General features: G+C 44.8%; 1 protein-coding gene across 1 annotated transcript in view; it reads left to right on the top strand.

Moving 5' to 3' along the window:
* Adamtsl1 (ADAMTS like 1) overlaps positions 1-20,541 on the top strand; it is a 398,322-nt gene extending 377,781 nt beyond the window's left edge. The window contains exons 24-29 of the mRNA XM_055629652.1: positions 5,537-5,749; positions 7,186-7,366; positions 10,075-10,282; positions 15,141-15,250; positions 15,975-16,195; positions 17,594-20,541. Coding sequence (XP_055485627.1) covers positions 5,537-5,749; positions 7,186-7,366; positions 10,075-10,282; positions 15,141-15,250; positions 15,975-16,195; positions 17,594-17,700 — 1,040 coding nt within the window. The 3' untranslated portion in view covers positions 17,701-20,541. The remainder of the gene's footprint in view (positions 1-5,536; positions 5,750-7,185; positions 7,367-10,074; positions 10,283-15,140; positions 15,251-15,974; positions 16,196-17,593) is intronic.
* The last annotated feature ends 1,186 nt before the right edge of the window (positions 20,542-21,727 follow it).

The following is a 21,727-nucleotide window of genomic DNA, read 5'->3' as shown; positions in this document are numbered from 1 at the left end:
AGACTGAGTGTGCCTGTGTCACAGACATGGGCATCTCGCCTTCCCTACCTGTAAGGGGCTATCCAGATCCTGGGGTATACATAAGGGCACCCGACCAACAGTACTTAACTCATTGTAGAGAAGGCAAGCCCTCGATCAAGCTATAAAGCTGGAGAGAGCTACTTTTCATGCTGAGAAATATATCAAGTTCTTCTACCAGATGCCCAGGAGCATGGGAGACATTCGTATACCCTCTGCCAATGGAAACCCAAAGCTTGCCCTTAGGGGTAGAAAGACATTTGGGGAATGGAAAACGGGCTCGTATAATTCCATTTTTCCAGGAATGTTTTAAAGTTCGTTTTCTTTGGGCAAATGTACATGGGAATAGTCCTAGCCTGGTTATTTGACCAGCTTATTGGGAGGTCCCAGAAATCTGAGTGAAAATTAAAGTTGCTTGTCTTCTTCCATGGCCTTCTGGGGTCCAGCTGACAAATGGGGAGTCAGGAACTGGGGTTTTCCAATATAAATTAATCATTTCTCCCAGCTCACTTTCCTGATGCCAGTTCCCACCCACTCTCTGCTAGTTTAGAGACCATACTTGTTGCCCAGGGGGACCCAGGCTGAAAAAAGCAGGGTCCAGAAAAGGCAGTGAAGTAGCGTGCCTGCTTTGGTTGGTCACCCCATGGCCCTAGCCTGGTCCCCCACACCCGCTCAGACCACTGGCAGACCAGAGAGGCCTCTATAAATTTTAAAGTACCGACTGAGTGTTTTCCAGTTTTATAAAATTAAATTAAGGAAAGGACTTCCAGACTGGCTATACCGAGTGCCAAGTTTCATCCCAACACACATCATTTTTATAGTAACATTTTAACTCCGTGAAAAACACAGAATTATAATGAAAATGCTGACAGGCCTGGAGCCAGCTCATGACGTAATGATGCCACGTCTTTAATATTTTTACACAGCATGTCCCAACTTGCCACAGCCTTCCCTTTCTTTAGATACAATGAAATAAGTGAAAATTCCCAGCACTGCTTTCTTCTCCTCCCTGGACTATACATTCCCATTTCCAAAACTTTCTTCCTTATAAACTCCTGAAGCCCAGGTATGGTCTTTGCTCTGTGTGATTGATGTATCAACCTAAGCTAGCTCCCCCCCCTTTTTTTTGAGTTTTTTTGTTTGTTTGGGTTGGGTTTTTGTTGTTTGGGGGGGGGTTGTTTGTTTGTTTTTAGTTCCTTTCCCTGGAGAAAGGGACGGAAGGATATGTGCTCTGAATCCTTATTTCTGCTCGTTAAGGCTCAGAACTCACAAAAATCAACTCTAGATATGTGGCTCACTCAAGTGAGAGACAGCTAATGAATCTGAAGACCTACAAAGGAGCCCACGAAGCAAGCTTCTGGTGGGTTTCAGCCCTTTGAATTAACAGCAACAACAAAAATCAACCGAGTAATGATGACTGTGAGTTCAGTGCCTCGAAAGCAGCCTCATCACATCGCCTGTAAGGTCCTATGTATACAGCATGCAAGGAAGCTGGAAGCCAGGGCCACCAGGCCACCAGGCCACCCAGGGTTTCCCTCACTTGTCAAACTAGGGCTGTCTCCCTGGGACAGGCTACTACAGTTCTTAAAAAACCAATGTAAAAATCAGGACGCAGAGCTAATGAAAGTCAGTGAGGAGCATTTACTAGAAGCAAGACTGTCAGCTGGACTGAATTCCTGGGTTTGCTAGAGCCCACTGATTCTGCCAGATGTGGAGCAAATGATGTAGAATTCCTCAGCCTTTGACACATGCTTCCTACACACAAATACTCTTTGATCTCTTACTTGCATCCTATAATGTCCAGGGGTATTACAGGCATTAGGAGGAGACTCAGTTTTACATACACTTCAGAGTAACCAGAAATAAGAATTTTTATATAATTTTTTCTTAGTTGGTACATCTTCACTCTAAACATTGTCCACTGCACAAGTCAGTGTATCAGAGGAAGAAGAGGAGATGATGATGGTGGTGATGAAAACTGGAAGAGCAAAACTTCATCTGTGTGATTACAACTAGCTTTGGCTCATCTGAGAACTACAGTGGGCTTAGGAATGGAAGCCTGAAGGCAGCGTTTTCATTCTCTGGTTAAGAAGGGTTGATCGAGGGAGGCTTTCCAATGCCAGAACTCTCATTAACTAGGCAGCTTTCCCAAATACTGCTTCCCCCTCAGCCACCTCACAACCCAAGTTCTTCAAAAGTTGAGGTCTATGGAATTAGTACTGTCAGTCCCTCTGATTGTCCATTTCCTCTGGAAGGCGCTGAAGCTTGAAGAATGGAAAGAGCTGGCACTTACAGAGTTGAGAAGAAGGCAGGGGAGATTCCTGCCCCTCCTCATACCCTCTGCATTAACTACTACTAACTTTCTCACCCGTGCAGGAATTGGGATTTGGAAGTTATTATTTGGCCTCTTTGGAAGCATGGAATACATAGCAGAGTTCTGGATGTCCTTGTAAATGGCACACAGAGAGAGTGCTCCGCTTCAAAAAGAAATGATTGATATGTCCTTTACCTTAACAAATGAGAAATATCCGTGACAAAAGGGAACCCTGTTACAAGCCAGGTTTTCTCATTAGCAATGAAACATGGATAATTATTCACTGGGAACATACACAGTGGGAATTCATGTTAGACTCTTATTTTGACTATTGCCTCTGGCAATCCTTGGGGACCATGACACACACACAGGGACACACACATAAATATGTACATAAAAGCTCAGGGGCCTGTACTGCATAGGCACTAAGAACAGTACTTCTGTATGCAAAGGACATTTTAAGAGATACCTGTGTGCACAGTCAAAACTTCTGAAAGACAAACAGTAATAGGAAAGGTGGGTGACAGGCATTTCTTTTTTTATTTACTTTGGTTAGAATTCATGTTTTTTTTTTTTTGTGTGTGTGTGTGTGTGTGTGTGTGTGTGTGTGTCTGTCTATGAGAAGTAGACCAAAGATAGACTTTCCTAAGAGAAATTTTCAATTCAAGATGGATAATCTCAAACACTAAAAGTCCACGACCTGTGATCACTGTCTTGATGTGGAAGAAATACCATCACATATGTACCAAATGCACATGGCTTTAGGAGGGTTAAGGCAATTTAAGAATGCTTTAGTTAGTTGTGTATTCAACAACCTGTAACAAAGACCTCAAATGCCCACACCTCCTTACAATCCAACCTGAACTGCAGGACCATTCCCAGGGCCATTTTCCACACCCACCCATCCACCCATGTTCATCCAACCAGCCAACCAACCCCTGAGTCCGAGCACTAGGTCCACGTGGAGCTGACTCCAAGCCTACTGAGCGGACACCAAGAGTTGGTCCCCTTCGCCGTGTGCCTAGCCTGTAGAACTTAACCCTGAAGGACATTTCCCGTTTCAAGTCCTGGTATAGAGGAAGACAGCCCAGCCTGGGCTGGCAACATACCCAGTTTGTTCAGGGGCAAACTTGCTTCCCACCTCTATGGCTCTGGCATCCCTCCAGGGTTATTGCCCTTTTCTTCCCAGCAGAGAATGCCAACAGAATGGCTGGCTGGCTGGCTGGCTGGCTGTGCACACCCTCATTAGCAGAATGGAGAGAGGGGAAAGGCACTAGACATTTTGTTCTATACCATAACTCTCCCTTTCCATTCCCTGAAAGAAACTAGGAGCTGAAGTTCTTACGCCTCAGACCCAGCATTTCATTTGTAATTCAGGACTTGATTGGCTCTGAGAAAGAAAAAAAAATCAGATAGAAAGGGGTGCCCGGCATCGTAATAGAGAGCAGCCAAGACAAAATCCTCAGAATCAAAGGTGACAGAGTGAAAATGATCTCTGACTCCAACAGAGCTGAGTGAAAGTGAACCACTAAGAACTTTGAAGTAAACTATAGAACATTTAGGAAGGGGCTGGAGAGATGGCTCAGTGATTAAGAGCACTGGCTGCTCTTGCAGAAGAGCTGGGTTCAGTTCCCAGCACCAACATGGTGGCTCACATCTATCCATTACTCCAGTTCCAGGGTATCTGCAACCCTCTTCAGACCTCTGAAGATACTAGGCACACACACATATAAAATAAAAATAAATAAATTTTTATAGAAGACACTTGCAAAAAATGGGCTAGTCTGACAATTATTTTTAACTTTTTGAAAATCTTATGGAAAAAATAGTTGAATGAATACACTATGGGAAAAAGCAATTTTTTAGACATTAAGTTATTCCTGAAGAATGATGAATGAAATAAAGTAAACATGGATTATGAGTAATTGTGGATGCTTACTAAGTAAACAGTACGTGAACTTGCCTGCCTCACCATCCAGCTGCGTCAGATACCATTCTGGCCATCCCTGTATTTGCTCCTTCCTGCAGCCCTCTCCATCTCTTCCCAGACCTTGGGGATGTTGAAATATAAGGTCTCCGACTATGCAACTTCTGTGAAATCATTAGTTAAATCTCAGTTTACAGAATAATGGGTTTCATTGGTGTGTGGAGGTGCACGCATGCCCATGTGTACATGCGTGTGTGAGCACACACGCATGCACATGTCACTGCACTCGACTCTTCTTCCCCCACATACTCTCCTCTCCATCCTTCCTCTCTACGCTGTTCTCTACAGGTCTTCTTCCTGCACCCAAAGTCACCATTCCTTTGTCTCCTTAATTCCTCGGAAGAGAGGAGGTGGTCCCATCTTCCTCTGCAGTCCCCAGAGCTGGAGGTAGCAAGCAGATACTTGAACTGAAAGAAAACCTCAGTTTCTCTACATGCTCTGGGAGCTTTAAAAATAACTTGCTTAACGAGGCTAAGCCATCAAGGCTACAACAGCAAATGCAGCAAGCGTTCCAAGGTCAGAGGAAATGTTTCTCCTCACAATGGCAATCTATTTTACCAATTTTGTAATGTGTTCAGTTTAATATCTTAGAATTCGAATGCATCAAAATATGTTGTAACCACATAGAGTAAGGTTGCACATATCTAATCCATGCTTGGTTTAGAGCCATCAAAAGACCAAGGCTCTTGATTTGTGGACAAATGAGGCCAATGTACAAAATTATCTTCCTAGTGTCTGCTGAAAATCTATTACTTCAAATTAATGTAACAGCATCAGGGATTAGATTTTAACTGGTAAAAGTTTCAGTCTTAAGTTTTAAGAATATTGGGGGCGGGGGGGCTTCCCCAACATTTGAAGAAAAACTTCCTTTATAAATGAATTGGTGAATCAGTTGAAGACCTACCAGGAAAAGGCTTTTCAATGAATTAATACCAATTGTACCATTGTTTTAGAAGTTAGCATAGAGGCAGGAGGAGAAAATAGTCCCTTTGTGTTCTTCAAGCATTTTTATTGAACCAAATGATGAACAGTTGCCCTCCCAGAAGTCTAGAGAGTGAAAACACCCCCTTTTCCTTGGGAAAAGCAAGCATCATAAAAATACAATCAATAAAGCCATGGCATGTATACAGTTCCTAGCACCATGGAAACACTCCTGAACTCACCAGGAATGGGGGTTTTATTGGCTGTGCTAATTACTCTCTTCTCTCTTCTTCTAGGCTGCCCCATCAAAGGCCACCCCACCCCCAATATCACCTGGTTCCAAAATGGCCAGCCAATTGCCTCTGCCCCAGGGCTGACCCACCACATCTTGGGGGCTGGACAGATCCTCCATGTTGCAAATCTCAGTGGAGGACCTCAGGGGGAGTTCAGCTGCCTGGCTCAGAATGAAGCAGGAACGCTCATGCAAAAGGCATATTTGGTGATCCAAGGTGAGATATCCCCAGCCTTTGAGCAGCAGACTGACTTGGGAATCCATTCTCTGGTAGAACATAGTGACCTAGTCTCTGGTTAGTAACGTTTCTGTATTGTGAAACCTTACTTCCGCCACCACGGCCTTCAGTTGAGTGGCTGGAACCTGGAAAAGTCAGGTCGGAGAAGCCATGACTACTTATCAGGGTTACACGTGTTTCCTTTAAGCTGACTTAACTAAGAAAGACCACACACAGTACTTTAAAAAAAAAAAATCAATCCATGTCTTCTCTGCTTGACCTAACCACCTTGGTCACTTGCCTTCCACCTGCAGAAAGCAGAGCAGGCCCCTCACATTCCAGGGGGTTCAGCCATAGTCATATGCAAAGGGCTTTTCTTTTGGCGCTGACAAAAAAAAAAAAAAAAGAGCAGCTCGCCTGGGTGCCTCAGGCATGAGCCTTCCAGGAATACAAGCAGGTCAGCAAGTCCACAGCCTCTGCACCAGCCAGAGTTGCTAATGAGATGAAGATAGCCCGGGCTGGCCCCTCTATGGAATGTGGGAGGCTGCTTTCCATTGGCTGGGTCGCTGTATATGACTCTGTTAAGGAAGTGCTGTGGAGTACACTCCCAAGACCAGGACTCTCCTCGGGGAGGATGGCCTGTTCTTCCTAGTACTGCCCGAAAGGAGGGAGCTTCCTCTGAGCACACATGTGCTGGAGAAACCTCCCCTACCACTTGGCTCTCCAAATACAAAAGCAAAGGTCCCCTCTGCTCACTGCCTATCTTCGGGGATCTAGCACAGCACTCAAAAGCGTGCACCAAAAAATATAGCAGCCTACATTTATTTTAACAGCCTCCCCGGCCCCAGCCCGTCACAGGTCCCCAAACAGAAAAACCAAAGAACTGGACTCTTTCACTTACATCATTGTCTCGTGTAAACGAGAACTCTCTGGATAAATAGTGTTTCGTAAAATTTGCAAAAATCCATCTCAAGTCTGTGCTTTTGGATATGAATAAGTACTTTGGTATATTTATGCCTCTCTCTCTAGAAAAATAAAGTCACTGTCTGGTGAACCAGAAGAGAGAAAAAAAAAAGGGGGGTGGGGGGGACTTGAGCAAGTACGTTTAAAAATAATAAGCACTACAGCCGTTGTTTGAATGCTGTGTGCCAGGTACTCCATGGAGCTGGGGCCTTTCCTTCCATTTTGCTCAGTCCTCACAGTCCTGAGGTGATTAGGTGAGAGGAACTGAATTCTTCTTCTAGATGAGCTGACTGAGGTTCCTTGCCCACGTTTGTTGGAATATCACTGCCCTGCGCCCCCCCCCCCGGCAGGTGGCTTGATTGTATAATAAATAGCACCTGTCAGTTCTTCCACCCCCATCTACCTTCTGCCATAGGACTAGCATGGGCAGTAACACGGGCTTCTCTTCCCCTCTGATCCTCCTCCTGTGACAGACTACTGGTGGTCTGTGGATAGACTGGTGACCTGCTCAGCATCCTGTGGTAATAGAGGGGTTCACCAGCCCCGCCTCAAGTGTTTGCTGAACAACACGGAAGTTGACCCCGAGCACTGTGCAGGAAAGCCTCGGCCTGCTGTGCAGCCCATTGCCTGCAACCGGAGAGACTGTCCTTCTCGGTAAGTGTCCCCATCCTTCCCCCAACCACTGGCCCTTACTTTGAGCCAGTCATCTATCACCATGCTGGAAGAGATGGAAATCAAGGAGCCATTCCTTCCCATAGGCACCCATCCACCATACTAGAAGTATCCTCAGAGCAGACCTCTGCTTTCAGCTCCACTCATTCTCTCACCGTTCAGCCAGGTGCTGGCTACTTGGGCGTTCAAGGCCTAAGAGTCTGCTCAGTAAAGAAATACTTCCCAGGGTAGGGCCAGAGGTAACTCCCATCCTGCAATAATAACCTGACTCTCTGAGCTGTTTAAAAAAATATTTTCTTTTGAAATGTTGAAAGGACGAGGACTACTGAGCTCTACCCCAACTTTCCTCCTTCTGTCTAAATACCTCTGCTAGTCAGTACTCTGGTTTTGATACAAAAACTTATCTTTTTACAAATAGTTGCATCTCACTAAAGTTGGAATACATCTCCATTTTTCTGTAGTCACCTTAACTCTGGATGTATAGTCTCTGCATCTGAGATCCATATTTAGGCTACAGTGACACCCAACATCTCATCCTCTCACATGTAACTCCAGCTTTGAGAAGCCACAAGTCCCAGTGAGCTCGTATCCCCACATCTTCAGGCAGTAGCTGAAGGATAATGGATGGGGTTGGAGTTGGCACCAGCATGGCACTCTGCACCCTGGGAGACTTGGCTAGGACCTCCAATGCCCCTTTATGACCTGTCTGTAGGACTTTCCTATACTCCTCAGGAACTGCTCTGTGTTTTGCCAGCTGAGTCGTAAGGAGCAGCTGAGACTAGGAGAGACTCCATGAAATATGAAACACTCATTAATATCAGCAGTTTGACTTGCTGACGGGAAGGCTTCCACGGGAATGATTAATGTCCTTTTATACCCTTCCTGAGCAGTAATGTAGCCCATAGCTCTCCTTTCTCAAGACCCCCACCCCAGCTCCTGAAAACACCACTGAAATGTATATTGAGAAATCAAAGTTGATTGAAATGCTGGCCTGACATTCACCAGGGACAGGAGGATCTGGAAGACTGCCCTTGCCAAGCTGCGTGAAATGAAGAAGAGATCTTTTATGTGCCAGGAGCGCTGTGATTTGATTTGGTGATGGTCAGAGTTAATCAGCCCAATGTACTTCAGCAACTGAAGTAGTAATGGCCATTTCATCTTTGGTTTCAGTGCTTCCAGAGGCTTTGAAACACCTTGTTCCTACTTCCTAAATTCAGTGTTTCCTTGGCCTAGAAATCCACATACAGTCATCTGCCCCAGTCCAAAAAGTACAGAAATTGCCACAAACAGTCAATTGCGGATCCTGAAGCAGGGCAGAATCTCTCCTCTGTGGCCCCACTAGGTGGGGAAGCCCCATAGGCTTCCATTTGACTAGAGTGCCAGTCAGGCTTGAGGGCCACGTTAGTGTCCTCCTTTGTACACACACACATAGGCATTGCTCGGACCATCCTCCAAAGTCAGCCTTAACTCAGGCAGCTGTTCCCTCTACTTTACAGTTCTAGCCCCAGACTCCAGGTAACAGAACCAGGGCAGTGTTCCTGTGTAATCGGCTGAAAAGCCTCATGCCTGGTACTGCTTCCCAGTCTTTCAGGAAAGGGCTCTTGCATCGTTACATATACAGCAATGGACTAAGGACTTCACAGTGTCCCCAGATTACAGAATGGCTTTATGAGAAAAGCTCGTTTGTCATAGTTTTGGTCAGTTTTACTTCTAGGGACTTAAATTATAGTTGAGAATGGATTTTTAGACTACACATAAAGCTCCCCAAGATATATGACTTACTAACTAGGAATTACCCGAGAAATCTAGAATGATCTTTGTTTCTGAAAGACGAACATATCCACCGGAGCAAGGGTTGAAGTGACCAGAGGACTTCCAGACAAAACTTCAGACTTCAGGGAAACCCAGGTTAATGTCCTACACCGAGAGGCAACAGGCGTTTGGCTCTGGCTTTTGGAGGAAAGTGTCCTAGGTTGAATGCTGCAGAGTGGGTTACCACCTAAAAGCATTCACGTGCACTTTCACTTGCTTGGGGCAACTGAAAGCAACCCAACCTCAAAATATTATTTTTCTCGTCAACGTCCAGATTTTATTAATTTTCTGGAGCTGTAAGGAAAAAAATATATATATCCAGATAGCATTATAAAACTCCATGGTGAAGACCAGAAATCAAGGCATCCATGGGGCCATGTGCCCTTTAGAAGGACTGCAGGAGCAAATTTGCTCCTTGCCACTCTCACATTCCAGTACCTCTTACGTCCCTGCTTTGTGACTGCATAAAGCCGCAGCTCCTCTTCCCTGGTCAGCCTGACACATCTCCCCGATATGTATTTCCCTCTGATAAGGGCTTATAGGGTCCATTCATATAATCTCATCTCAAAATCCTAACTATGGTGCATGCCTATATCTCCAGCACTCGAGGCAGAAGCATGACAAGTTCAAAGCCAAGTAAGTTATGTAATGAGACCCTATTTCACAAGCAAGCATCAAAAAGCCCGTATCTACAAACAAGTTAGCATTCACAGGTTCCAGAGACACTGTGTGGACATTTTGCATTTTTCTGAGTAAATCTTGGGGAAATAGCCCTCATACCAACACCTGTGCGTGTTGAGAGAGACAAGAAAGGTTCCTTTTCCCCCAGCCTTACCCTCTGTAGTAAGGCGTACCCTCATGCTCTTTCTTCTCCCCAGGTGGATGGTGACTTCCTGGTCCCCCTGTACCCGGAGCTGTGGTGGAGGTGTCCAGACCCGCAGGGTGACCTGTCAGAAGTTGAAAGCTTCTGGGATATCTACCCCAGTGCCCAACGACATGTGTGCCCAACTGGCCAAACGGCCTGTGGACACCCAGGCCTGTAACCAACAGCTGTGTGTGGAATGGGCTTTCTCCAGCTGGGGCCAGGTGAGGAGTCAAAGAGGTGTTGGTTGGTTGGTTGGTTGGTTGGTTGGTTGGTTGGTTTTGTTTTTGGTTTTGCTTTGTTTTGCTTTGTTTTGAAGGAAGGTCTATAGATAAAAACCCTGTCCCAATGGGTGTAGGATGTTCTGAGGCTTTAAGCCCACTCCTCAGGTCCATTGGTTTTTCCTTTTGACTTTGTGACCCTAAGATCTCCCATCCTCCTAGCATCATTGGGTCCCCATATATTATCTTCAGGATGACATTCCTCAAGGCCACTTCCTCTAACTGAACTAGAGATGGTCCTGGGAACTTGAGAGGAGAACCTCCTGGAGACTGCACCGTTGCCCTGGGCCGGGTTTCTCCACCAGTTCCACAGAATAAAAATGGTCTAAGTCAACCACACTGCAGTGAGACTCGTGCAGGTTTTAGAAACTGTCCTCGTGGTTCTGATCTGCATCCTGGGGTAGAAAACCATTATCCCAAGCTAGGAAAGGATGAAGAAGCCTAGCTGACGCACCTTAAAACCTATGCCTCTTTCCGCAGTTCTCTGCCTAGATGTTAACATGGACAGTCCCAAGTGAGATTGCAAGGGGTCTGGAGTTGTTCAGAGATTCACTAGTCTGACCATCGATAAGTTTTTTTTGTATTTTTTATGTGTATTTTTATTAATTACAGTTTATTCACTTTGTATCCCCCTGTAGCTCCCTCCAGCCTCCCCTCCCAATCTCACCCTCCCTCCCCCTTCTGCACCCATTCCCCTTCCCAAGTCCGCTGATAGCCAGAAGCAGAAAGACACACACGGTATATACTCACTCATATAGATATATAATATAGGAAAAACATACAAAAATCTGTACACCTAAAGAAACTAATCAAGAGGGAGGACTCTGGCTAAGATGTTCAATCCCTATGCCGAAAGGCAAAGAGGAAGGACTTCAATAAGCTTTAAACAAAGAAGAGGCTTTATTCAGATACTGGTGCCAGGTCTATACTCAACACTTGAGATTCCCAAGGTGTAATTCCAAATAACATTAGTCAAGGAGCTTATAAAGGTAAAACTCACAAGGCTGAATACTTCCTTTCTTCATGCTATCAGGAGCAAGTCACATCCTGATGTACTTCCTGCCCACATGTAACCGAGGACACATCCCACCTACACGCAGTCAAGCATACGTCCTGCTGATGTGAAATCATAGCAAGCAAGCTTGTTTAAAGAATCTGCAAAAATACATGGTTTGTTATCTTACGTGAACAACAGATTCACTGAAATTGTATAAAATTAGGAAATTACAAGAACAGCTCCCAGCATTCTGGGAAGCTGTCTGTCCTTGGGCAAGTAAGACTTAAAAGGTTTTTATATATCTCTTAAGCACAGTAATTTAGACTCAAAAGTTAAGGTTAACCATCACAAGATCAACAGAGTGGCCCCATTTGTCTAGAAGCCAGAACCGGGGTCTTCTTTAGATATAATGGAGGCACCATATTAACTTTTATCCACTGAGAAGAAGCGTTGTGTTTAGTTGTGATTTTAAAAGGACACCAACACAAACAAAAGACTCTAGAGATGAGAGGAAGGAAGTCAAGGGGAGTATGGTCCTGGTTGCACTTTTATGTCTGGTTCAAGTGAGGCTTGCATACCTGTCAGACCTCTGTCCTGGCATAAGGCCTATATTATATACTAAAAGAGTAGTCACGCTACTCTTATACCTAATTCACCAAATGGCCCGAAGTCACACTCTCCAACTTTACTTTGTTGTTGTTCACATGCACAAGAATTGGGTGTAGAGGTGTTTGTAGGAATTACTATCATTGTATATCTACTTTCCTCCCAAACTCTGTGTTCAAGAAACATTGGGGATTTATCATGTAGGAAAGACCAATAGACTGATGTTCAGGTGGTGCCCAACGACAGGGAGGAGCATCTGTCTGTCTTGGTTTGTCTGGGACTGGCACTAATTGGCAGAATGACTTTTCTGACTAGCCAGGTGTGATCCTGGAATGTTTTGAGGCAATTAGAAATGTTAAACTTGTGGGAATTAGCTACCCACACATTTCTATTCAACATGCAATATAATTTGTGTTTCAGAGCTTTTAAAAAAAATAAAAAAACCAACACTAAACCCTCACATGAGTGCCAATAGCATTTAGTAGGGGGGAAAATCATTTTCAACATTTGATGTTGAGTAATGTAAAAAAAAAATGATGATAGTCCCTTATACCATATAAATTTTATTTAAAAATAAAATTTTTAGAAGAAAACAAAAGGGGTCCTTCAGGACATCGGGCTTGGCAATAATTTCTTAGATATGACAGTTCATTTCTGTTGCTGTAACAAAATTTCACATATGGATAATTTATTTTTAAAAATACATTTCTTTCTTAACAGTCCAGAAACTGTGAAATGCGTTATCAAGGGTTGGTGCCTATGTGGTAAAACTTCTTTCTGCCATGTCAGGCACAACCTGTGAGAAAGCAAGTGTGCAAGCTCAACTCTTACAAAGCTACTAATATCATCAGAGAGCTACCACCCTGAACACCTCATCTAACCTTATCTCCCATAGTTCCAGGCCACTCAACCCCCCCAAATACTATTAACATATGAAAATGTTAAATTTCAAACATGAAAACTAAAATCTATTTGAACCATACCAGACAACAGAAATACATCAAAATTAAGGAATTTTGCACATCAACAGGATACTATTGAGTGAGTGAAAGGCAGCCTATACATAGAAGAATATACTTGCAAATCAATGCTTCTGATCAGAGGTTAACAAATCCTTAGGGATTAGGATGATGATTATCAAATAACAAGTTGTAGGTTGGGGCAGTAGCTCATGGTAGAGCACTCACCCAACATATACAAAGGACTGCATTCAATCCTCTGCACCAGGAGGGGGAAAAAAAAAGGTTAGTAAGGATAAAGAAAATGAATTTTTAGTGTGTTTGTCCATAAGTGATAAAATATGGTTTAGCCACCTGTGGAGTTTAACTACTGTCAGTTCCTCAAAAGTTTAAAAAGAAAGCAAAAACAAAGGAAATGGTGGAGGGAAAAATGTAACTAGAATTTGCTATACACATATATGGAATTGCCAAAGAATTAATAATTAAAAAAATGAAAAACAATCACTGCATGCCCCAAGAATAACAGTTCTGCTCTGGATACCAAAGCTACATATTCATGTATCTATTTATGATACTACATCCAGTGACTAACCATCACATATAATAGTGGTCCCATAAGATTATATCATCTGTGTTGGAGAGTTTCATGGTTGGGAGAGCTCAGCGAAGACAGAGCCAGCTCCCAGCATCTGTATATCTCACAAACACCTGTAACTCCATGTCTAAGGAGGTCTTTGGCCTCCTGAACAGACATGGTGAACACACAAACACACACACACACACTTAATTAAATATTTTATCACCTGATGAGGTCATAGCTATCCTGGTTTAAGTATATTTGCATAACAGTGAAATCACTTACAAAATTTTTTTAGAATATGCCTCCATCATTATGTAACAAGTGACTATATGTGGCAGAATAATAGTATAAAACAGAATAATTTACTTAAAATCAACACATGATCGTGATTAATAAATTGAACTAAGTCAAAGTTTGGTGTTTATGAGAAGACATTAGTGGAGTGAGTGAGGTGAACTTCGTAAGAGAGAAAAATAATTAAAACCCTTATCTAAGCAAGGGTCCAAACACACAAGAAACATAAAATAATTGACACTAAAGGAACAAGATAGAAAAAACTGGGGGGGGGGGGGAGACTTTATCCAAGTGAAAAGTTATCTGATAAAAATGTATTAAATATTTTTAGTAGAAAGGGGGATACAAATAAAGCCAAGATGAGACACTAATATATACTTAGTAGAATGCTTAATGTTTAAAATAGATAACCATCCAAGAAATTCCAACGATTTCAACCAAATGGAAACCCCATCTACCAGTGGTGGGAGAAGAAATAAACAAAAGCATTTGTAAACCTAAGTAGACAATGTCTCTCTAACCTGGACATGTGCGTCCATACAAACACATACCCAACAAAGTCGCATGCTCAGAAGCATGAAGCAGCACCCAAAAGATGCTTGTAGCAGTACTGTTTTTATTAATTATAATTACAAATCTATAAGGAAACTAAATATCAAAAATAGAGGAACAGTGATTCTTTTTCAACCTTGGCATCAGTTGTGTCTGGAGAGGAGAGGGTGGAAGTAGGCTGCTGAGTTACTTGATGTGTTTTCCTTGTTTGCTTTTCCTTTACCCGTACGCAGCTCGGAACACATAACTTGCAGTCTTCTAACCAAATACAGTAATGGTCAACAGTGTGCTAAGCCAAGAACAGGTCCCTTCTAAAGAGATGGTAGCACCATGAACAGGTCACACCTCTATGTCTTTCTGAGGACTTTCTGAGTCTTTCTGAGGACTCACTGCAGTATTTTTGTTTTACTCACATTGCTTTGCATGCACTGTACTCAACCAAAAAAAAAGTTATTTTTAAATATTTAAAATGATCATTGTGACCACATAGGGTACTGAGGGTCTTCGTCTCTGAAGCTTACCACCATCCCAACACAGTAATTTCACCGGTTAATCTGGGTCAGCCTTCTCTGGTCTATATTACAGTTTCCCTGTCATTCCCTAGCACAATGCCCACAAACTATAGGAGTTAACTTCCCCATTGTGGCATAAATCACATGCCAGTGAGTATCTGTTATTTGATCCAAAGATGAAAAAGAACAGCCACAGGTCTAATGAGATCCTCCTCAATGACCCTGCCCCCCGAGTAGCCTGCGCATTACGGCCTCCACCTTAGACATAGATGAAATGCTTTACTCTCTCTTTCCCTCCCAGTGCAATGGGCCTTGCATAGGCCCTCGCCTTGCTGTGCAACACAGACAAGTCTTCTGCCAGACCCGGGATGGCATCACCTTACCATCAGAACAGTGCAGTGCCCTCCCCAGGTAAGCCAAAGCTCTTGTCCACCTCTACCTAGCCCCACTATCAACAGCACAAAAAGACCATGATGAAAGAATGTGGTTGCTCCTCCAGTCTCACAGAAGGAGTCAGATCTCCTGCCCTCCTCCATCTTACCCTGAGTCCCTTGCCTCCTGCAAACAGTGCACTTGTGTTTGTTGAATAAGCCAGACTGGACTTTCTTCTCTCAGGGCTGAAGCACACGTAAGTGGGGTTCAGAAAGGACTCCACAAGGAATCCATGCCTATCTCTAGGTGACAAAGAGCCACCTACCCCTTGGCCATCAGACCACCAGAGCTCCACAAGTGCATCTTGCTGGCCTCTCTCTAGAAGTTAGGTCAATATGAGGGCTTTTATGCCTGGGTTTCAACCTGTACCTGTACCTATTTAGTCCTGGTCCCTACTGTACCCCCTTGTAGATGACCTCCTAGGAAAATGGCTCCTTTCCTCTACCTGTTAGCCCAAGACCAGATTCCAAGTTTTACCTTTGCTAGTCTCCATGCTCAGTAGAGCTTGTTCTTGGGTCATGAAGAATTGTAGAAAAGAGCAGATGGATGTTCAGGACAGTGGCGCCTTAAGATTTCTGCCCATTCATTCACTATAAGAGCAGAAATCAAGACCTCCCCTTACCTGTATCTCTAGGTTTGTAGTCTGTTTTCATAGCTAGTTTCCACAGAGATAGGCCTAAACTCTGCCATTCTCCTCCCACAGGCCTGTGAGCACCCAAAACTGCTGGTCAGAAGCCTGCAGTGTACACTGGAGAGTTAGCCTCTGGACCCTATGCACCGCAACCTGTGGCAACTATGGCTTCCAGTCCCGGCGAGTGGAGTGCGTTCATGCCCGCACCAACAAGGCTGTGCCCGAGCACCTGTGTTCCTGGGGGCCCCGGCCTGCCAACTGGCAGCGCTGCAACATCACTCCGTGTGAAAACAGTACGTTCCAATCCCAAAGAACATTCTGCAAATTCCCCACAGGTCATCGGGTTCAGAGGGCGATCCCTGGCACTGAGCCTCAACACAGGGCACTGGATCAAGTTCCCTGAGGATGGAACACTTTAAGCGGGGTACATGGGTGTGTGCAAGGATTGTGTACGCATGTTCAGACCACAAAAGATGCCAGGATGTGTCCCGGGGGCTCCCACTGTCTTCATCCAGAGCCCTGGGGGAGCCAAGGGCTGGATAAGATCGGCCTCCAGCTCACCTGCCGTCAACCTGGCTGGTGCACGGGGGAAGACTAAACAGTGGTCCACAGGGACCAGGCTACTAACCACAGAGCACTGGTAACGCTGAGGAAGCATGCAGAACGCAGACCACTCAGCCGGCTCGGCACCTGTCACTGTTCTGCTTCCCACCAAACCAGGACCTGCTGACCCCTCCTTCCCAGCCCATGTACGTCCACTGGAAAGGAACAGGAGAATGTGCCCCTGGGTTCTGACCTTTCTTTCCCTCCACCCTGTCAGCCACAGACCAGTATTTATATTCTAGTCTCTCCTCCCAAACCCAAATTGGAGATACTTCCCCACAAAGGGGGATGATAAGGCTTTGCAAAGGATAGACGATAAAAAGTAACTTTAGGAGTCCAATTTTGCCCCTCACTGAACTTCACCGGGTAGTCAGTTGCCAACACTGAGACTGATGGCCTGTAGGCACATGGCCCATCCCTTTTGACTCACTGGAGATGTGTGATCTTGTTATTCTGGTGAAGCGCTGATGTTCCTGTCAGATGGCTGCCATGTTCAGAAAGTTCCAGCAGTGCAAGGAGACAAAAAGCTTACCAAATTTAGGCTGCACCTGTGTTTAAGAACTGGAATGCCGTGGTGTCTGGAAGGGCTGGGGTGCTGAAGACAGGCCTAGATAAAGGAAAGAAAGCTGAACAGGGAGAGGTTCAAGCACCTGAGGATATGGACCTTCAACCAGGTCCTTGCTTGCTTTCTCATAAGGAATAAAGTTCTGTCCTTCAGGGAGCCATCTCTCACTAAAATATCAAAAAGCCCATGGGTGGGCAAAAACAAGCAAGGAGATAAGATTATCCCAAGAGGAAGGACATTAAAATTGCCATTCTGAAGTAAAAATAGCTTACAAGAGGAAGAAAAGAAGGCCTTGAGATAGCCCCCATCAGCCAGCCACACCACTGCATACAGGTGGGCAGGGGGATGGCAAAGGGCTGAGCTCTGCCAGGGGGATGGCTGTCCAAAGGGGCTGGAGAACCATAGCTAAGGTAGACCCCACAGGCATCTTGCCGAGGGCCTCGGCTGCTCAGCAGCAGCTGCGTCCAGGAGCCTCTGTCTCACATCTCCTTTCTGTCCCCTTCCTTCCCTCCTGCCTTCTCAGCTGAGTGCAGAGACACCACCAGGTACTGCGAGAAGGTGAGGCAGTTGAAACTCTGCCAGCTCGGCCAGTTCCGATCTCGCTGCTGTGGAACATGTGGCAAAGCCTGAAGACAGGGCACGGGGCCGAACTCTACCCTGGCCACACAAAGGACTCATACAGCCACCTTGGACATGACTTATGCATTCTTCCTTTTATTTATTTATTTTCCCTCCCACACACACCCATGTCCACCTGCACCCATGCTCCTGAGGACCTTGGCATGTTTTCTTATTCAGTTAGCTGGAGGCAAGTGTTGAGAATAGAAAAAGAGATGTCTAAAGGAGGCTGCAGAGCAGGCCAGGTAGACAGCAGCTCCCTTGCAGAGCTGGCTCCTTCCCACTCAGCGTCTCAGAGACACAGGGAGAGCAAGCCAGTAAGGGACAGCAAGGAGCTAAGGATTGTAACAAATAGGGACAGGCACAGGCCAACGAGGAGTGCCATTCCTTCGCTTCCTGGTGATATGATGGTAAGAACCAGGGGAACACCATACTGGAGTAGAAACCAGGCTAGAATCTAGTTCTTCTGGAATTGGGGTGGGAAACCAAGAAAGAAGAGAAATGAACTATGGGGAAGGCGGGTTTCACCAAAAGAGACAAACAGAGTAGACAGAAGGCATACAGTTAGACAGAAGACAGAAGCAAAAGGAAAGGAAGGGAAGCTCATGTGTGCTCCTTGATGGGAGAAGCTAGCAGGCAGGACAGATTTTCAAGCAGCCACAGGGGACCCATCTGACAAGCCTGTGCCCTGGTACATGTGCACAGTCCTGTGGGTTCAGCAAAGGTGGGGAAGGGTATTCAGCATCTTCTCAGGGTGCCCATGCTGCATGATAGAAGGTGAGCCCTTCATGGGATTACAGACATGCCTCTACTCTCTATTCTACCAAGTAACCTTTGTGTCTGCAGCTGTGGAAAACCCAGCAAGGGGTCAGGGTCTGGCTGTGTAGTCAGGCAGCCCGGAGCATCTCCTCGCTTAAATCAAGGGTCACTAGCCCTGGACTAACTGCTGTTGTGGGCCAAAGGTATTTGAGCATGAGTACTCTGTGTTTTCTATCTGAATGACTCTGCTGCTGCCCATTGGGCCAGGGACTAGAGTCATTGCTCACAAAGGATTCATCAAGCAATCTGTTAGCTGGCAAGCATGTAACGGGTGTGGGATCCCTTCCCACCAGAGCTGGCCAGGAAACAGGAGAGGACAGAGGGGTCAGTGCATGCCCACGGTGTGCCTTGTCTATCCCAGCCACACACATTGGGCCTGTGGGCCCATCCAGTACCACAGAAGAGCTGTTGTGCATCCTGGTCACGCAGCAGGCTTGGGGGAGGGGTGTAATAAGGTGCTATGGTAAAGCCAGAGGACAGGTCAAAAGCTTTTCAGCGATCCTCCCGACACAAATGCTATCTGCCTATTAGCTCACCAGTCAGTGGGCCAAGAAGCACACAGGATTCAGTAACATATATCAGATATGGCTAAAACAAAAGCCCTTGGCAAATCCTCATTCAGCAGAGAAGCTTTGACAGTAATATTTGCTTCCTCCCCTGAACAGTCTTAGATTAGCAGATTGGGCATCCAGAGCCCAGTACCCATCAGATGAGCCACCGCTCATGTGCACACTCACCAAATGCTACCACCCAGGGCCACCACTGACATCAAGGCTACATTTCCCAGCCAGCTGGGAAGTTAAGTTAGGAAGACAACATTAATCTGTGTCTTGTAGGTGTACTTTTAAAAATCTCTTATTTACATTTCTTATATCTTTTTCTCCCTAATCCACCCCAATCCCTTCCAAAACCCCAACACCAGGTAGCAGAGATAAAAGGGTTAGTGGGAGAAGGGGCACAGTTCTTTCTTAGCTGCTTCCTGCTGATCAGGGTCATTGGGTCCCTTGGAGCCATTCCAGTCCTCATTTCAGTGGATCTCCAACTTCTTGTTTCACAACAGCAACCAGGAGCAGGAAGGGGGAAGCAGGAGAGGCCTTGTTCTTTCTCTCTTCTTTCACACACTCTGGGCTCTGGCATTTAGTCTCTCTCTAGAGTCCTCAGATTCAAACTATCTGTGGCTGGCAAAGAGCTCCTCTCCAAGCCTGCTGCTGTGGACCATCTGAATCAGTCCCACGTCCCACACCTGGGACCAAAACAAAAACATGTTTATATCCACAACAGTGTCTTCCTAGGTGCGCTGTGGACAATTAGGATGGGCCTCTTCCTCATCACAAAAATAGGCTCTAAAAAAATGTGTTACTAAAAATCAGTGTAATGTTTATTTAAAATAAAAGAGAGTGTTTCTATGTATATCTTTTGTGAATATTTATTAGGATTTCTTGTATAAAAAAAAGTGCAATATTAGTAATTGTACATTGTCATCCAGAAAAACAAAAACTCTTTGGGGAATTTTATTAACTTCCTGCAGCTGTGTTCCTTAAAACTCTGGCAATAATTGTATTCTTCCTAATTTTAAAAGAAACAAAACTGATGTTGAACTCTGATCAATTATTCTCTGTGTACAGAGTACATTGCAAAAGCTAATGTGGGGTGGGGGTCGGGCAATAGAGCTGATTTGTTTTTGACACTAGCTATACATGAATCGAACACAAATTCTGTAATACTAATACAGTTGATTAGTTCTGTAGCTATTGAAAATTGGTGGCCAATGTTTGAATTTGCTAAGAAGAGGCATCTTCCAGATCTTGCATGTGTCAGAATGTGAGGTTGGAAGTGCCTTTCAGAACAAGTTGGAGAGCTTGGGTTTGAAGCGGAAAGCAGTGTGCTCCTTGCCTGAGATGAATGTACATTTAATATTTGTTCTGTGAATTGTGACTCAGCAGTACCAGAAATTATCGGGGCTGCTGGATAATGTGGAAGGAGGCCCTTCCTCCTCTAAAACACAAAACTGTATTTATATTTTTTGTACAGATAATACAGCTTATTTATTTAAATCTTGCGTCAGAGTCTCTGTTAAACTCAGCATTCCCTTCATGTTTTATGCAAAGGGTGAAAAAGGCCCTGTTCACTAATTGAGTGGTTCCCAACAAATTGCAAATCTCTTGGTGAAATGGAGGAATTGCAGTTTTGGGCCTTTCCCTGGGAAGCTGGGGTCCCATGCTCAGAAAGGCCAGCTCAGTAAATGAACCCAGAGGAAAAGCAATGGTAGGTATACATGCATTCTGGCCAAGTACTGTGTACAAAAAGACTGGTCATCTTATTGCCAGCCCTATGTAGGAGACGGCAAGAAAGCCATAGTACCTTCTAGAAGGAAAGCAAGGGAAGGTGTCTCATGATAGATGATGACTCCATGGCTTCCAGCCAACAGGTGTGCATGGTATGGATATAATAGAATTCTGGTTATGCATTTTAAGTGGAGACTGAGCTTCATAGCCAATACAGTCGATCCTCATGCAACCTCGCAATTATTCTCATGTGTATATGGCCACCTACACACACACACACACACACACACACACACACACACACACCATCCTTCCCCACCGATCTGAGGTTACTAAAAGATGACAGTTATGAAACGTTTATGGAAGCTGTGTAAATGCTTGGAAATTTGACCAGCTGCTATCTGAGAGTTATACTAAAGTCCTTGATTATCATTATAAGCAACCAGAACAAAGTAAATGAGCCCCGAACGACGTAGGACATTAGGATCAGAATGGTCAAGAGTTACTAAAACTCATTCACACTTCAGCCTTTTGGCCTGTAAAGGCAGCAGCCCACACAGGGTGCAAGGTGTGGGGAAAAAAAAGTGCTAATTCCTTCCAGCAGAGGACCTATCAGGTGCCGCACATGCTGAAGCACTCACTGGTGGTAATCGCCTTTATCATCACTGTCCAAACTAACCCTGGAATGGCAGGGAGATGAAAGACTGTTATGGCTACTTCATGTTATTTCCCACCATCATCTTTGTGTTTCCACTTTGGACTGAGAAGGAAGCCAGTCTGTCTTTCAAAGCTTAGTGTTGCCCAGTAGAATAAACAAGAAAGACGTTAGCGATCAAGTTCCAAACTTTGTGTCTTAGAGAGGAAAAAAAAAAGATGAAAGCATTTAGCCAACTCAGACCCACAAAATGACCAACAAGCACTGATAAATGCTTCGC

The sequence above is a fragment of the Psammomys obesus genome, unplaced genomic scaffold (genome assembly GCF_907164565.1).
Source record: "Psammomys obesus unplaced genomic scaffold, mPsaObe1.curated_primary_1811, whole genome shotgun sequence".
Classification (NCBI taxonomy): Eukaryota; Metazoa; Chordata; class Mammalia; order Rodentia; family Muridae; genus Psammomys; species Psammomys obesus.
The sequence above is the reverse complement of the archived record's forward strand: the minus strand, read 5'-3'. Positions and strand labels throughout refer to the sequence as shown.